Here is a 16,686-nt window from a genome sequence, read left to right as displayed (position 1 = left end):
CATTATAAGCAATATAAGCATCATAGCTGTCTCATTAAAGTAAACAGCATAAATTTTGAAACAAAATCCTGCATTTTGCCTTTTCTAGATTATTAGACAACAGGTTAAGATCTACAAAAAAAAAAAAAAATCAAAGTCAGCATCTGACCAGTACTCTATGCAAATGTAGACTAAGGTATGCATTTTGAAAGTAAAGGCAATCTGACAACACAAAATTTGCACTGTGAATTGTCAAAATGTGCTAACTATATTTATTTAAATTTGCAATACAGCAACAAATCTTAACTGTTTTCTATAATTTGGAAAATCATCACCTGGCTTTGCTGTGATCAGGTCAATGCGAACTTAGGACTGTAAAATGCTAAACTTTCTGTAAACAAAGACTGTAACTTAACACGAGTTCTAGCAAGGGTTGTTCTTGTGTTTTCAAATGCAGTGGATCCAGCTACAATTATAGAATCATTAATTTTGCTTGATGAAAGATCTGTTATCTTTAGTATTGAAATCTCTGTCAACAATAATTATGTGACCTGATAGAGAGAGAGAAACTAATAAATAGCCCCAAGATTCTGACCTGTAGGGTTAGACAAGTACGGAATATTTTTTAATAATTAAATTTGAACAACAAACTTGTATTTTCAATTATATGTTTTGTTTGATTCCTTGCCACCGAATGTCTCTGAAATATAGATGATTGATACTTGTGGTGTAATCTCAATCAGATAGCTTACAGAATATTTCTTGTAGCTGTAACACACTTGGTTTTGATTTACTTTGCCAGAAGGTTTTTGTGATTCAAATTCAAAGTGATCAACAATCAGAGCAACCATATTCTTGAAGCAAACTGACAAACAATTTCAGCGATTCTCCTCACATCTACTTTAGCAAAGAAATTTTAGACAACCATGCTACAAGTACACTAAGATTTACATGAAAACTCCAGTTAACATTGAGATTTTCAGCTGATGTGGTTTATTCTGAAATAAGTAACATAGCCTTATCTGTGTGACAGCATTTGGTTGACTCCTATGGCTTTACCATTCTAAAGATGTGGTTCATAACCAGCAAAGATCTATGTAAAATAAAACTTAAGATTCATTTTCATATTTTTCATAAATGTAAAGATATCATATGAAGTGTGGTCTCATAATCTTTCATGTTTTCATCTTGTCTTTGCCCAGTCAAATCTGCAATGTTTAAACATGAGGTATCTGTACAACTTTAGTCATTGCCTTGGTGTACGCTTTCTTTACATTCAATTCACTGTCAAACATTTCACTTTTCCTTTTGGGTTTGTTTCATTTGCAGCTTAGTTTCTGTTTCATGCTGGTAGTATACTGGTTCAGGAAATTTCTATTACCTATTTTGCAAGACACATGGTTTAGGTGCCGTCTTATGAAATCTAAACATTTGAGATAATATTGAAATTTTTTTCTAAAGGTAAGGAGTGGGAGACGTAGCTCCTTGTGGGGCGGCAGCATTTCGTGGGCTTTTTTAATGTGTTTTTTTTTTTTTGCCAGCATGCAACTGGTTGTTAATAGGTTACAATAATTGCATAAGGGTGAACAGATGGGTGCGGGGACTCGAGTCTAAGGATCCCTAGCTGGAGGAGGGGGCGGCGGTATCACGGGTGCCTAGGGGTATAAATACGACACTGATTATAATATGTCACTCGAGTTACATTAGCTTGCGTGGGGGTAGCAAGACAGCCGCTCAAGCATCCGGCGAAAATGGATGACATTACTTGAAAACGACCAATGTCCTTCAAGACAAAAGATTTGAGAGACGGAGAAATGAGACAAAGGGGTGATAATCCTGTTTGAGCTATGCGTCCGCAATTTGATATCGCAAGTAGCAGGCAAAAAAAAAAAAAAAAAAAAATAGACAATGAACTTGTTTTCACCGTCAGCTGTCTGCCCATAAACCTGATAAAAGGCTGACCACGCTACTATAAGTGTCACTGCAATTTCATTGCAGTATGCTACTCCCTGCATTTGTGCATGACATCGCCTCAAAGACTATTCAGCGGCTAGAGTTGCTTAAATGTGATAAAATATTTTTTTTCTTTTCTTTGTGTCTGTTCTTTTATTATTATTATTCGTTCGTTAGTTTCTCTCTTTCATTTTTTCGTTACTACTTTTGCTTTTGCTTGCGCAACGAATAGAAACATGCTAGAATTATGGACTTTATCTTTGAATTGGATTGCAAGGCCAGCAAATAAGTGGGTCAAGCATAGAGCTAGCGAAATAATTTAAGACACACCCCTGTTTACGTGCATGCATGTGGAATATAGTGGAACTGTCAGCCATTAATCAAATGCTAGAGGTAAATTCATAAATTAAACAGAAGGATCTTTGCATGCATTTTTTTAAAAGCAGAAGTACTTTGGCATTTATCCCCACTGTGGATAGAACGGACGGGAGGGTTCACCACAAACTTTGTCTATACACGTCCGTGGGTTCCCACTGGCCACATGAGTCATCCACTTGTGTGATTGTTAGCAGAGCACGCGCCCCGTGAGCCAGCTATCCAGGGAACGCATAATCCGTAGCTGGATTCCACAAGCAGAGATCGGGTGGCGAGACTTTAAAAAAAAAAATTGCTTTTAGCTGGGTTCACTTTCGAGAACCGATCGATCAATGGTTGACAAAGCAGTTTGGCTAGGCTGGGAATTTCTGGAACTGTGTCACCGCTACGACTGAAAGAAAACAGGCACATGAGTTCAAAAAGGCCACGAATCCGGGTGGATATTATGAGGATCAGGTTAGCATGTCATCTTATCATCATCGTTTTAATACCTGATTTGTTATACTGTTTCGCTGTCATCCTTATCTCCATTTACCGGATATTGTATTCGCTTAAATTAAAGCTGGATGTTCTGTGTACTTTCTAACGAGTCTCGTTATATGTTTTGCCTAGTCTTGCTCAGAAATTGTTTGCCTTAATTAAGGAAGTCCTCTTACATCATAACACTTAATGATTTGACCCTTGTGCTTTGCCCTTTTTTCTAATTCTGAAGTCCCTAGGTCATCAATGAGCAATTGAAGGTTCAGGTATGTTTTGATTGATGACTGGGTTAAATATGTCCAGAAACTATATTTGAAGACAAAACCAAAAATTATACAGGTTACCATGGACACCCATCAACGACAGTCTACACATGACGTCACTAAGAATCAGCGATTCTCGCAAAATCTCGTTGCTCTCAGATGACCCGTGCAAGGTCTGCATCTTCCTAGCTGAAAGTTTATCGATGTCTGCACCGAATGAAATCGTCTAGCGAGGTCAGGAGGTCACGAAGTGGACCGATCCAGTGAGTAAAATGTCGCACTTTGTGTCAGTGGCCTTAGTAAGCTACGCATACAATCCCACTTACCAGAACTATAATAGCTTAGAGGCAGTCCAGCGTCGAACAGTCAACATAGCAACAACAACGCGACTGAGGCGTCTACCCGCCCACCCATACCCAGCTATGACGTATAGACATTCACACCCAAGTTCTTTTTTTTCTTCTTCCCCCTTCCTTTTTTTTTTAGGTCAAGCTTTGTACGTGCGCAGATTCAAAGGCCTGATAGGACTGTATCCAGAGCACGCATGCACACACCTACATGCACACAGACATTAGTTATTCAAAGCCTCGCGCGCGCACGCACACACACTCTTTTCACTCACTTTACGGGAGAGCGGGAGAGAGACACAGACGGAGACGTGAAGAGAAAGAGTGAACCTCGTCTATGCCGGCATATATTCTTTTTTAATTTTCCAACGGTGTGTCATACACTCGACCCGCTAAGCAACAGTACAACTTAAGTCAGCCACCCTCAAGCTTTCTACTGATATAGCAATGCTCAGGCTAAGGTGAGTTGACAGTGTTATTCACAATTTTTATCAATTCGTCGAATTTTTTGTACCTTGTTTACACCATCACACGTCATGGGGAAGGGGGAACATCGGAATTTCCCCACCCCTCCACTCCCACCCCGTTGCCTCGTTCTCAATACCTTGCTTTTTTTTTTTTTAATCACGCAATGTTGACTGGTAACCGAACTGCTTTGAAGGCTAGTTAAAATGGCGGCTTTCACGCCTAACGATCTGCTGTGCTAATTAATTGTCGGGTTCAGCTTGAATTCATTGTCTTGTTTGTAGAATTAATTATGTTTTTGTTATATTTTTGTTTTTTGCGATGGAGACCTGTGGTTAGTATAATTCAGATTGCTCGTTAGTGTTGTAATTGTTGATAAGTTCTCGAAGGTATAGGTGGTTATCGATCGGGTTTTTTTTTTTTCGGAAATCTACCTGCGGCCATACTTGCTGTTCGTTCTCTTATCAAGGGCTTAAGGGCTTAGACATACATCCGTATCGGGTGCATAGTGCTGTGAATGACAGTGTGCACTGGTATGTTTGACCAACGTGAAAGGGTGCGCCACAGACGGCAGGACAGACAGTTGACAACCACTACAACTGTATACAGAATCACTACCCTTTTCCTACTATTTTTTTCTTTATCCTTCTTTCTCTCCCTCGTTTGTCTTTATGTCACTTTTTTCTCATTTTTCCTCCCCCTCCCAGATCTGTCATCTATCTCTCTCCTTCCCTCACTCTTTGCTTAATTTCTTCTGTTTCAATCAATCAACTAATCAAACAAGTCCAGAACAGAATTTTTTTTGGCTCACATAAAATACTTACAAAAGAAGATGACATTTCACAAGTTGGTTATACATATATAAACACACGCCAACCTCACCACCCACACACACACATACACTGTCACTCACACACACACACACATCTTTCTCTCTCTCTCGTCTCAGGTATGCGTAAGACCTGTCACGCTTGCCTGCATTTTAAGTATTTCCACCTTCTCCCCCTAAATATAACCCTCTGCCAACCAACAGTAGTGGTAGCGTCGGCCAGGTATAAAAACATTTATCGCTGACAACCGCCAGGTATGGAACAAAACGACGAGGTGAGGGAAGAATTTTTAAGGTACAAGAATTTGGGTGCATTCCTTCATTGCCTTGCACGAAAGGACCCGGGGACTCGCAAAATAAAGCAGACACTTCAGGACAGGAGTGGGGCCTGGTCAAACATCTCGCGGCAGTATATATAAATATATATTTTTACGTCTAGAGATCATGGCAGAAAGCTGTAAAAGTAGGGAATAGATATAGCTGCGATATTTAGCAATCGGAGACACCACTGGAAGGCGAGTAACTCTTATTCGTCGTCTGATTAGTGTTGGCAGTCATCTGATGAGTAAAAACATTTACTGCACTTGTCTTCTTGGAGTGGTACTAGACTCAGGGTCAACTACTTTAAATCTACTTTATTTTCTCTTTTTCCGTGCGAGTGTGTGTGTGTGTGTGAGTGAGAGAGAGAGAATGTAAATTTTTTGAAATACTTTATCTTGCTTTTTTAATGTTCTTTCATTCGTTTGAGAGTCTCATTTTTGTATTAGCCACTGTTATCCTCTGATTCCACAACTGAATGATATACCACCCATCTTTGTGTCTTAGTACGCTATATGTGTTCAAACATATTGAAAAAAATGGCCACACCATTTTTCTGTCCTACTGTAATATTTTAAGCTCTTATATAATACTTCATAGCAATCCTTTCCCTCCCTAGTATGGAAGGGAATGTTCCACGCATGCACATGCGCGTATCCATCGAGTCCCCACCCTCCAACACATAAACACAAGCGCTCTCGCGCGCGCATGCACGCACACATCAACAAGTCAAAATTAAAATATAATTTATATAAATTATATAACAAAAGTATGATCATACACACTGTTAGTAAATGATGACCAAATAACCCTTTGGGGTCATCATTAGTTCAGTTGTGATAGAAGGTGGTCGTTTAAAGCTTTCCGAATAGGGCTTCTTAGAAATGTCTATGAATAGTCTTTCTTAACAGCAACAGTAGTGCCGAGCGAGTGCCGTCAGCTTATCTGAATTAATGATGGAAAAAGACTTTTGACGGAAGGGTGAGAGAGTCGTTAAGTTGAGTGAATGGAGAAGGCAGAAGTGAGGGCCGTTGGATTGAGGAGTGGAGGATATTTTAAGCAGTTTAACTTGGATACGACACGCCGAGACCTTTTTGAAAAAGATAGCAGGTTATACAATAAACAGGAGTGTCTTCGCAGACCCCTGGCCGCCAGAAGTTCCTAAGTATCCGTTTCAATGTGTTCCTTCCCTGTTGTCCGGCGAGAGGCTGGTCATGAGCTTATGTGGAATGATATAGTGGATCATCAGTCTCCAGACGAGGACCCTGTCGAATGCATTCTCAAAGTCAACAAAAGTTCACATCGGCAAACTAACTAAACCTTTCGTAATGAAGACCGGTGTAAGACAGGGTTGTATATTATCACCAACAATATTCATGATGGTCATAGACTAGATTATGCGCAAGACAACCCAAGACAACGAGACCAATATCCAGTAGACCTACACCAAATAGCTAGAGGACCTGGAATTTGCAGGGTTAGTCTCCTATCTCACCGGCAACAACACAAACCAAACTGAGTAAGCTAGCCAAGGGAGCAGAGAAGACTGGCTTAAAGGTCAACAGAAAAAAGATTTAAGTGATGAAAATCAACAACAAGCAGGAACTCCCAACCAAACTTCAAGGAGAGAACATCCTAGAAACAGACTGCTTCACGTATCTGGGGAGCATTGTCAGCAAGGATGGTGGAGCGGACGATGACATCAAAAGCCGCATCAACAAGGCCAGGCATTCTTTCAACAGTCCTGCGCCCCATCTGGAACTCCAGAGCATTATTGTTCCGCAGTAAAACCCGCATCTTCAATACCAATGTGAAGGCAGTCCTACTGTATGGTTCTGAAACCTGGAGAGTGACAAACACCACCAACAGCAAGCTCCAGACCTTTACCAATCGTTGCCTGCGCCATATTCTGGGAATAAGATGGCCTGAAAAGATCTCCAACAGCTGCCTGTGGAAAAGAACCAACCAGAATGCCACTGGCTAAGACATCAAAAAGCGCAAATGGTGCTGGATAGGACACACCCTGCGCTGACACCATTGCCAGGAAGGCACTTGACTGGAATCCGCAGGGGAAGAGGAGAGTTGGGAGACCAAAGCAGAGCTGGAGAAGAACAGTAAGGAGCGAGGCAAAGGACATCGGAACCACATGGGCCCCACTGAAGGGGGCTGCCCTACACCAGGTCCGCTGGCGAGGTGTTGTTGCGGCTCTATGCCCCTGTCGTAGAACAAAATATTCAAGTATGATAGCACCATTAAATATTCTACCATTAAATATTCTACCATTAAATAAATAACTTGTTTATCGCAGTAGAATCCATATTTTTTGTTTTAAGTAATATAAATTAGACTAAAGTGAACATGATTTGAATATTTTATTCGCCTTTTTTTACAACTAATTTGCTCGTTCATGTATGAACCAAATGAAGGTCACTCAAGAGCACGACTTGTCCTCAGCAACATGTCTGAGGTCAGCCAGGAGTGAAGTGTTAACAGACGTGAAAAAAACAAAAACAAAACCGAGAGCATTAGTTCACCACAATTAGGGCACAGTGCATCGTGACAACAGATCGCTCACATAATACATGCTTTGCACAGCCTCCTCGACACCGCAGTCTGGTACACACTGACTGACTAAAATAAAGGATGATACACAAAACCTGAAGATCCATCCCTGCAGTGAGAAGACAGCCATGAGCCTGTCAATCTGGAACACGACTTGCTGATGAATTACTGTCTTGTCTTGTAAGTAGAGAAGACTTCATGATAAAAGTCAGGATTTAAATTACCTGAATTATTATGAGAACTGTTACAGAATAGTTTTACTTTATTGCAGTCATCTGACCTGTTTATGTAGGGACTTCACTAGAGAATGATCAACTTAAAGATATTCTATAAAATATTGGTACAGAAGGTGCTGCTGTGGTCGAACTTCAAATTCACTTAAAAAGATCAAGTCCCTTAACTTCTGGGTCCTTGAGGAGACAAACATGGAGGCCACACATTTCTTTGGGTCAGCTTTTTGTGAAAAGGTATTTTTTTGACAGATGGTTTTATTGTCTTCTGTTGCATGAGCAGATGAAGAGCCTTTCTTGTGTTGGTTGTGGGATGTAAAGGATCGCGGGTACAGAATGCTGCCGAGTAGATTGATGAATCGCTAGACGATTTTATTCTGTTGTGTGTGTGTGTTTGCATGTATGGGGTTAGGGTGACACAGTAGTAGATCAATCTGGGTTTTTTTTCCTCTTAATTTTTTTCACTTCTGTGCAAGCCATAAATTTTCGTACTCTCTTGCCACTGAGTACATGATTTTTTAGTGTATAGTATAGCGGGCAGTGAGAGAAGCGATATCATCGGCACATACAGAACAATTCCCACAAACAAAAAATACTGACACATGTAAGAAACGAACATAGGACGATCAAGTTCAAGACTTGTTCTTGTCAACAGCCAGTGTAACAAGATGTGGATACAGTAAAAAAAATCACGTCTTTTTAAAATACTTCAATTATTTTTACATTCTTTCATTTCGAGTGTGAAATTCTGTTTCGTTCAGTTCAAAAGTCTTTGTTTTTCCCCTAGAACTGCATCATGAGCAGCAGCTCTCAGAGACTCTTGGACAGCGTCAGGAGCATGTCAAAGGCTGCTCTCCTGGCTGAGGTCAGACGGGGTCACGCGAGCGGCATGGGCGCTCAGCACGTGCTGCAATAGAAAATATTCGCGAACTGAAAAGACCAGATTCCTGAGGACAATTACAGAACGTTGCTCCATTGGATCCGGTTCAGTCAGCAAGCAGTCGTCATGGATACCGGCTCCTGCAGGTCAGGGTCTTTCAGTCAGCAGGATGATGTCGGTGGAACGTCAGAAGCGAGCTGTGAAGCGGTGAAGCCCTTCAAGCCTTTCTCCTCCATCCCAGGGCCAGGAGGTCTTCGTGCTCTCCCCTACATCGGTCCTCGCTTCATGTTCAAACCTTTCGGTAAGAAACTTGCCTTGATTTGTCCCGACCGAAAAAAAAGAAAAGAAAAGAAAAAAAATCGCTAAATATTTACCCGACATGACCGTGAAAATGTCTAGGGATATGGGGAACATTTTTGTCAAATGAATGGGTTGAGCTAGGTACAGAAATTTTTTTGAAACATGAGTGGAAAAAACCCTCTTTTTTCAAAATTTGCACCGTAAAACACCACCGTGCATAATAGGGTGAAGAGTTAAAAACAGTATAGTCACATGTGCGCAGAAACATCTCCCATCGGTTATTCCTTTCATAACGTAAACATATCCATGTACATATTTATGTCTTTTTAAAACTCTTTTCTATGCATAATATTTGTAGGTATATATTTTGGAAAAACAGCAATTTGTACAAAGCTCAACCCTGTCATCTTAAAGAACAAATATTTCCTCTAACAACGAGGTCATACTTGCAAAATTTTACTTTAATTACATGTTTGCTGTCTTCGAAATGTGGGTGTGCCTCCTGGGCTTTTCAGATGATAAAAAGGATCTGATGTTTCGCCCTTCCTAAAGAGAGACTAAAAAAGGAGTTTTCGTGTGAATGTAGCTAAAAGCTCGTCTCGAATAAAATCTGTTGCATTGCCCCACACTGGAGAGTATTGATAAAGAATGTTTAAAATATTTATTTACTTTACTTTTTACAGAGTAAAAACTTTAAGAGGATTTTTTTTGGTATTTGTTGTCATACGTTTATATATATGCGTGTACGTGCGTGAACGTTTCCGTTCGTGTTTTATTCGGAAAATATGTAAATAGGTAAAGGAACTGAGTCCAAGAGCACAGTCTTGTCTCATTGTCTCACCAACCCCGTCTCTCACCGCATTTATGTCAGAGCGGATTTTTTTTTTCTCCACAAAGTTAGGCCCACCCTTGCTTACCATCCAACATTTGTTGAAAGGATGCCAGCGAAATAAACGAGTTCAAGTATGTGTCAAGGGTACGGTATGCAAACGGCCTTGTAATCAGGGTGAAAACAAGTGGCCCTTTTGCAATAGTGTTGTTTGTCGAAGTCGAGATAAACTTTGACCAATCTACTTCTGCAGGTAAATACAAGTTTCCGGATGACATGGGCCTCATGTTCGCCGCCCTCCACGACGACTATGGACCTGTGGTGCGCATGCGTGTCAGCAAGGACTGGGTGGTGGTGGTGTCGGAGCTGTCGGACGTGGAGACAGTACTGAAGACGAAGGAGCCGAACCCGTTTCGAGACCCACTGCAGCTGGTGCTGAAGTATGAACAGCGGAGAGGCAAAGCCTTCCCTGTGTTGCCCACACGGTATGTCGTCCACAGAGTCCGACCTATCAGACCCTCTAGTAAACACTCTGTCGTACCCAGGAATAGATCGACTAGTTTATTGCTAATCAACTGAGTCGCTAACAGGCTCTCTGACAGATGCACTCAAACCCATCAATACCAGGCCCACTAAATAATCCACTAATAGGGCCGCAAACAGATGCATGGACAGTCCCAGGAACACATACACAAGCAGAGCCACTAATAAACTCAATGTAAGACATAACCCGTTGGAATACATATCCAGAAATACACTTACTGACAGATCCTCTAACAGAGCCACTAACTTTGACAGGAACAATGAGGAATGGCGGAGGCTGCGGTCTCCGATGAACAATAAATTGAACCGACCAGATTCCCTGGATCTTTACATCCCAGCTCAGGAGCGAGCAGCCGCCGACTTTACCAGCAGGCTGTACAACTTCAAGAACTCGCCAGAGAACATGCAAACTGAGTTCTTTAGATTCGCAGCCGAGAGTGAGTTCGTCTTCTTTAATTTCTCCATCTATAGCTCTTGTAAAAGGTCTACAAAAATGTTAAACCAATCTTCCAACTTTTCGGTGTTACAAAAGAAAATAAAGATATCTTTCAGAAATGTATATGAATAGGTTTGCGCTACATATGTTAATTAGGCCTAACTCTGATCATTGCTGAGATCACCGTTTTAATTTTTTTCTATTTATGGAGATGCATGTGGGCTTGTTTCTTGAGAACTTATGGAATATATCGAGACAAAAAGATCGATGCAAACTGTGAGCTCACCTTTCATAATCACCTGTGTCGACACTAGTGTTAACTGGGAAATTTACAGTCTACGCAACAGAAAAGTCCCGTTTATAAATAATTATTGTTGCTTTATGTTTGTTTGTTATTGTTTCTTTTTTGTCAGACGATGTGTCAACGGCATTCGCACTAATTTTTTTCTTGTAATCATTATTCCCTTGTGGCGCCCCCACCTCCAAGAGAACCTTTAATTTCTTTGATATGTTATATCATTGCTATTACATGCATTGGATACACCTGAATCTTTATGAGAAATGTGCCACCAGGTGTCGGGGTAGTCTGCTACAACAGGCGGCTGGGATTCCTGGATGATGACGCAATTACTAACGCACACAAGCAAAGCCTGCTGACGTCACTGCAGACCGCTGTCGCGTGTGTTGTCGATGTGCTCTTCGGCAAGCGAGTGATGTGTCTATTTATAGACGACTCCTTTTATAAAAAATTCCATGAAGCTATGGATCTCGTTATCAGGTTGGTATTTGACTAATATGTTTGTCCATCTGCTGGATACACATCGAAGATATCCATGGTTATGTCCATTCAATAATTTCTATTCACTACAATTATTCAATTATTTGAACAGTAAGTACACAGTGTAGGGCCCTACCAATCCACACCCTGCGTGGGTGTGTGTGTGCGCACCTATGTAAAAGGTGAGAAGAGTTTCTATTGGTAATCGGAAAGTTTCAAATAATAATCAGTTTTAACGGCCAGACATACACATGGTTCAAACTGAAGAAATTTTTATCAATGAAGCACCAATACAATTTGAGGAAAAAATTTGTTTGCGAGAAACATGAAAGAATTGTTTATTTTCTCTCGACAATCTGTTTCTTTCTCTCTTTATACCGTTTAATTTTTGAACTTATCACCCTGTGAAAACAGTTACGTGTCTTTCTTTCTGCCATGGTGACCTTTTGCCTTTAGCTTTCTGCCTCGATAAGTCTATTTCCTATAAATAGAACAGTTCTAATTTTTTTTTAATGCTTGGTTGTGTCTGTGTATTTGCTGTTATTTGGTCTATGCAATGCTTACTTAGAGTTTTGTGTATCATATACATACTGCAGTAATCGACTGATTTGCTGATTTAAGCTCCAGTGAGCGCTACATTGCGGAGGTCATGGAGGAGTTACAGAAGAAAGAAAGGGAAGGCACTCTGGATCCCAATGAACCCAACTTCCTGCTGTCGCTGCTGGCGGAAAAATCTTTGGATGAAAATGATATTTTGGGGATCGTGGTGACGCTGATGGTGGCTGGAACTGATTCGGTATCTTCTCCTTTCACTTTCTCTAGGAAACATAAACTGCATGTATTTTTCTTTAAAGTTCATTACTTCGTCCAAAAAATGAATTTTTACGTTTTTATATTAATTAATGGTTATATACTTCGTCTTATTATATAGGCCCTAATGTGAACTACTGCATCAGTCAATGCTTTTGTGAGATTAGCATTCTCATTTTTGCTGTAAATAGAAATACATTTTAATCTTCCTTTTCTACAGGTAGCATCTTCTCTCCAACTAATGCTATACGCCTTGGCCGTTAACCCCGACAAACAGGAGGAGGTGTACCGCGAGATCGTTCAGGTGATTGGTCCATCCGGAAACGTGACTGCAAAGGCGCTGAACAGGATGCCTTACCTAAAAGCAGCTGTTAATGAGTCTCTAAGGTGAAGGAACAAATTATAGGAACATACTCGTACATTTACTCATGCCTTCACGCACGCGCATCCACACACATGCGCGTCTATCAACCAAAGCACGCCAGCATATGCATGCTTCTGGACACTTTGAACCTTTTGGCTGCAGAAGAAACAATCTCAGGTTGAAGAAAATATAAGAAAAGAACCGAAAATAGCAGCCGTGCAGAGCAGGAGTTACTCCATGTTGAATAGCTCTGTACGAGCATGTGTGTGTCGATGTGTGAGCGCGCGAATGTGTATGGATATGTGTCTGTGGCTGTTTGGAAGTCGGTGGGGGGAGAGGGAGAGAGAGAAGTAGACTGTTTTCTCAAACCCTAGATAACCACAGTTAGCGACTACACAATCACTCCATCTCTACACACTCAATCTCTCCCCCCATCTCCGTCTCTCTCAATATCTATCCTTACCCAGCACCCAACCTTCCCTTTTGTTTCGATCATACAGTTAATACCTATTCATGTCAAATTTTGGCAGGCTATACTTTCCAAACGTTATTGGGGTCAGGAGGAACATACCGAGCGATCTTGTACTTGGAGGATATCAAGTTCCGAAAGGGGTATGTTATCAGTAAGGCGACTGTGAGTGTGTCTGAAGGTGACAAAATGAAAGAAAGAACCCTTTATTCCGTGTTAGGGTCTGTTGGATTAACAGACACCGTACATGGTTTGTCTCTCTCTGAGTGAGTGTGTGGTTGCGTGTTTGTGTGTGCACGCGCGCACACTCCTCTGCTCAGTAAGACAACAAAGTGCACAATAATAGTACATTAGTATTAGTAACAGGTATGAGTCAGTCATGCAGAAACTGATTAAGATAGTAACATAATAACTTTTAGTGGTGCTAGTTAGAATGCTGCCAAAGTTACACAATGTTTCTAATTCAGAAGTAAAATGCTAAAATGTTGTACCATAGTCTCACATTAGTGTAGTAACAGAGTGACAGTAAGGTAGTATACCACAGTATCATAGTAATACCTTACTTTAGTACTGACACAGTAATATGGGTACTACAATATTATAGTAATATAGTAGTAATTTATTAGCAGCACTATAACAGTTTTGTGGTGCCTTGGGTTGACTGGCAGACGACTGTGATTGCCTGCTCTCCACGTGACCGGTATTACCATCGAGCCAAGGAATTCCTCCCGGAGCGCTGGCTGCGGGACAACAGTGGGGCCAGGGAGCATCCGATACACTCCCTCGCCTTCCTTCCTTTCGGCTTTGGGGCCAGGAGCTGCATTGGTCGACGCTTCGCAGAGCAAGAGTTGTATATAGCTACGTCAAGGTACCATGTGTTCGTATGTCTGTCGTGTGTGTGAGAGAGAGCGTGAAAGAATGAAAGATAAAAAAGGAAAGAGAAGAAAGAAGAAAACACGTTGCTTACTCTTTCCCCACATCTTTCTCCCTTCCAGTCTCTGCTACTCTCTTTTATTGTCTGACAGGTTCTTTATCTGGAATGTACGAAAGAATGAAGAAAAAAGTTGTAAATCTTGTAGCTGTATAAAACAAGTCTTCTCAGTTATTCCACTACAAGGAATAGATGATGATGATGATAACACGATTCACTATATTTCTCAATGATTAATTTTTATGTCATATGCGAACAACTCGCACAAATAACCCACTACCGAAATGTTTTATCTGCATGGTGCAGGTGTTACAAAAGTACCATGTCAGAGTAGCAGACGACTACGGAGAGATGGAGACCTTATTTGCACCTTTCAGAACTCCCAAGCGACCTGTGCCGTACATTTTTCAAAAGCGTCAAACGTGACAGACCTGACAGTCGGCTCTTACTAAGCAGCCTGTGACAGTGACGAGAGTGGATTCATGTTGTTTATGTGGATGACAGTAGAACTATCTGACAAAACGATAGGTTGTTCCTCTTTCATTTTCCCTGCTCTTTCAAATCATTACACTTCACCTGTTCGTTCTGTAATGTAATAAAAAAACTGAAAGTCGTTGAAAGCACGACCAGAGGTTTTATCACTATGTTCACTATGTCTCAAGAGCAATAAATCAGGTGTGTGTTGAAGTGTCTGCGTGAGCGTGCAAGTGTGCGTGGGAAAGTGTCATGTGCGTTTTAGGAGTGAAAGAGTAGGATAATACTTTTCATAATGTTAATGTACAGTGACTGCCATCTTGAATGTGTTATAGCCCATCACACAAAGGCAAACTTGTTTAACTTGACGAAATAAAAGCACAGTTGAACTTTGAACTATTTCAATCTCATTATCCTTTATTTTGAGGTGCTTTATAATTTTAATATAAGCATACTTTCTGGATTGTGCGTAAGTGAAAAGGTCAAATGGAAACGGAGGGTTTTCGTAGACTGACGCATTCGCAACAACTGAACAGAATGCATTTAAGCCCTTCATGAGATAAGTCCTGCTGTCGACATTAGGATATGTATGAAGTGGATGTTGACAGTTAAAAATGTCTACTATACACAACTTCTGGTGCAAACCGGTGATATTTCAAGTCATCTCTTTGTATTCTCACTTCTGAGCCAATACTGGATACCAATGTGAAAAGCCAAGATCGGCTCAGCATTGCATATATAGTTGACAATGGTTTAATACTGATGTAAATTTATCAAGTCTCTGTTCACAGTGACTGTTCCGTATATTCCAACAGTCAAGCAGCATAAGCTGGTTTGGTCTCACCATGTTGACCTGCCATGACACTTTGTCGAAGACTGACCTTCAAGCTACTTTGTTGACCAAAGTGGTGGCCACAGGAACTGCCTTACAAACTTGAAGGAGTGGACTTGTCATCCTGTACAAGGACCTGTTCATTATCGCCAAGGACAGATGCGAGTGGCAGGCCTTGTCAACAACTTCCACGTGTCTTCATGTGCTGCCGCCAACGACATGTAGCAGTCCAAGGACGAATGAATGGATGTGTTTTTGCTCGTGACAGACGGTCTGAAAAAACGAATGTCCTCACGCGGGAGGAGATCAGAGGGTCCGTCAACGCAGACTCTAAAGCAGCGGGGAAAATCATGGAGGTATACATAGCTACAAGTTTATGTGAAATTTGTCAGCAGGAAGAGTGAACAGCTACAGGAAAGTGAAGAGAATTGATTCCGCAAACGAAACTGGAGTCAAGATGACACTGATATGGCGTTTGAGAGCGTTAGTCCATGAAGTAAACGATACAATGAAGACAGGAGAGCAGCCTAGAACAATGGCGTAAACAAAGCGTAAACAGAAGAATAAATGATTAGAACTGATGATGAGGGAAGAATGCCTATGTGAATTCTAACCATAACCGATCTTCGTGTAAATTAATTTTGTCATTGCTAGCTCGGGCTCACAGAAACTTCTGGTAGTCGCTTCTTACGGGCTACAGGTCATGACTCTTCTCTTCCATATAACACTGCTCCACAGTAAGTATCCACAGAAAACTATACACATGCAGTCGTTTGACGACTAAAGGGACGGAACCGTTGCAAGTAGTTGTCGAGCCAGACCAAGATGGTACATTGTGATATACTTCCGTGGTCTTACGAAGCCGAGGATACAGGTTTAATATCATCCGCCATTGCAGAAGCCAACGAAAAAAAAAAAAAAAAAACCGTCCTGAGTTTTCGTCGTGATGCAAATGATTTAAATTGCTTCCAGTATGTTTTCTGTAACCAGCTCATTGCACTGACAACACGCATATATAATTATTATTATGTCACAAAAGCTCTGTAATCAGTCAGGTCAGCAAAATTATTCCTTTCTAGTTCGAATTGTCGTTCTTGCTATCTTTGGACAGGGAGCTTCCAGGTAGTTAAATCTGTTATCAATTTACACATCTATAAATTATGTACATGAATATCCAGATAAGTCATCCGAAAGATCGAAAAGACATTTTTTTTTCTTGCTCCTTTGTCCAAACATATC

The 16,686-nt window shown here is 41.0% G+C and overlaps 1 protein-coding gene across 3 annotated transcripts; it reads left to right on the top strand.

The window, feature by feature from the left end:
- The first annotated feature begins 2,400 nt into the window (after positions 1-2,400).
- Positions 2,401-15,011, top strand: LOC112553195 (cytochrome P450 CYP12A2-like). Of its 3 annotated transcripts, XM_025220256.1 has the most exons (11): positions 2,401-2,763; positions 3,127-3,313; positions 8,589-8,982; positions 10,064-10,295; positions 10,609-10,790; positions 11,363-11,567; positions 12,189-12,363; positions 12,598-12,764; positions 13,272-13,353; positions 13,879-14,078; positions 14,448-15,011. In XM_025220256.1, exons 3-11 carry the CDS (start codon positions 8,808-8,810, stop codon positions 14,473-14,475), a joined length of 1,446 nt encoding a protein of 481 aa, XP_025076041.1. In that variant the 5' UTR covers positions 2,401-2,763; positions 3,127-3,313; positions 8,589-8,807; the 3' UTR covers positions 14,476-15,011. The 3 variants fall into 3 exon arrangements, with proteins under 3 accessions (XP_025076041.1, XP_025076040.1, XP_025076042.1); XM_025220255.1 differs by lacking the exons at positions 2,401-2,763; positions 3,127-3,313 and adding an exon at positions 3,574-3,858; XM_025220257.1 differs by lacking the exons at positions 2,401-2,763; positions 3,127-3,313 and adding an exon at positions 7,596-7,751.
- The last annotated feature ends 1,675 nt before the right edge of the window (positions 15,012-16,686 follow it).

Source organism: Pomacea canaliculata, linkage group LG12 (genome assembly GCF_003073045.1).
Source record: "Pomacea canaliculata isolate SZHN2017 linkage group LG12, ASM307304v1, whole genome shotgun sequence".
Taxonomy (NCBI): domain Eukaryota; kingdom Metazoa; phylum Mollusca; class Gastropoda; order Architaenioglossa; family Ampullariidae; genus Pomacea; species Pomacea canaliculata.
Note: the sequence above shows the minus strand (reverse complement) of the source record. Positions and strands in the feature narration are given on the sequence as shown.

What these genes read in the sequence shown, in the direction of transcription:
- LOC112553195 (XM_025220256.1), top strand. Translation starts at nt 8,808, where the DNA reads ATGGATACCGGCTCCTGCAGGTCAGGGTCTTTCAGTCAGCAGGATGAT. An exon ending in CTTCATGTTCAAACCTTTCG is followed by an intron (nt 8,983 to 10,063) that starts GTAAGAAACTTG and finishes CTACTTCTGCAG; the next exon opens with GTAAATACAAGTTTCCGGAT. An exon ending in GATATCAAGTTCCGAAAGGG is followed by an intron (nt 13,354 to 13,878) that starts GTATGTTATCAG and finishes GTTGACTGGCAG; the next exon opens with ACGACTGTGATTGCCTGCTC.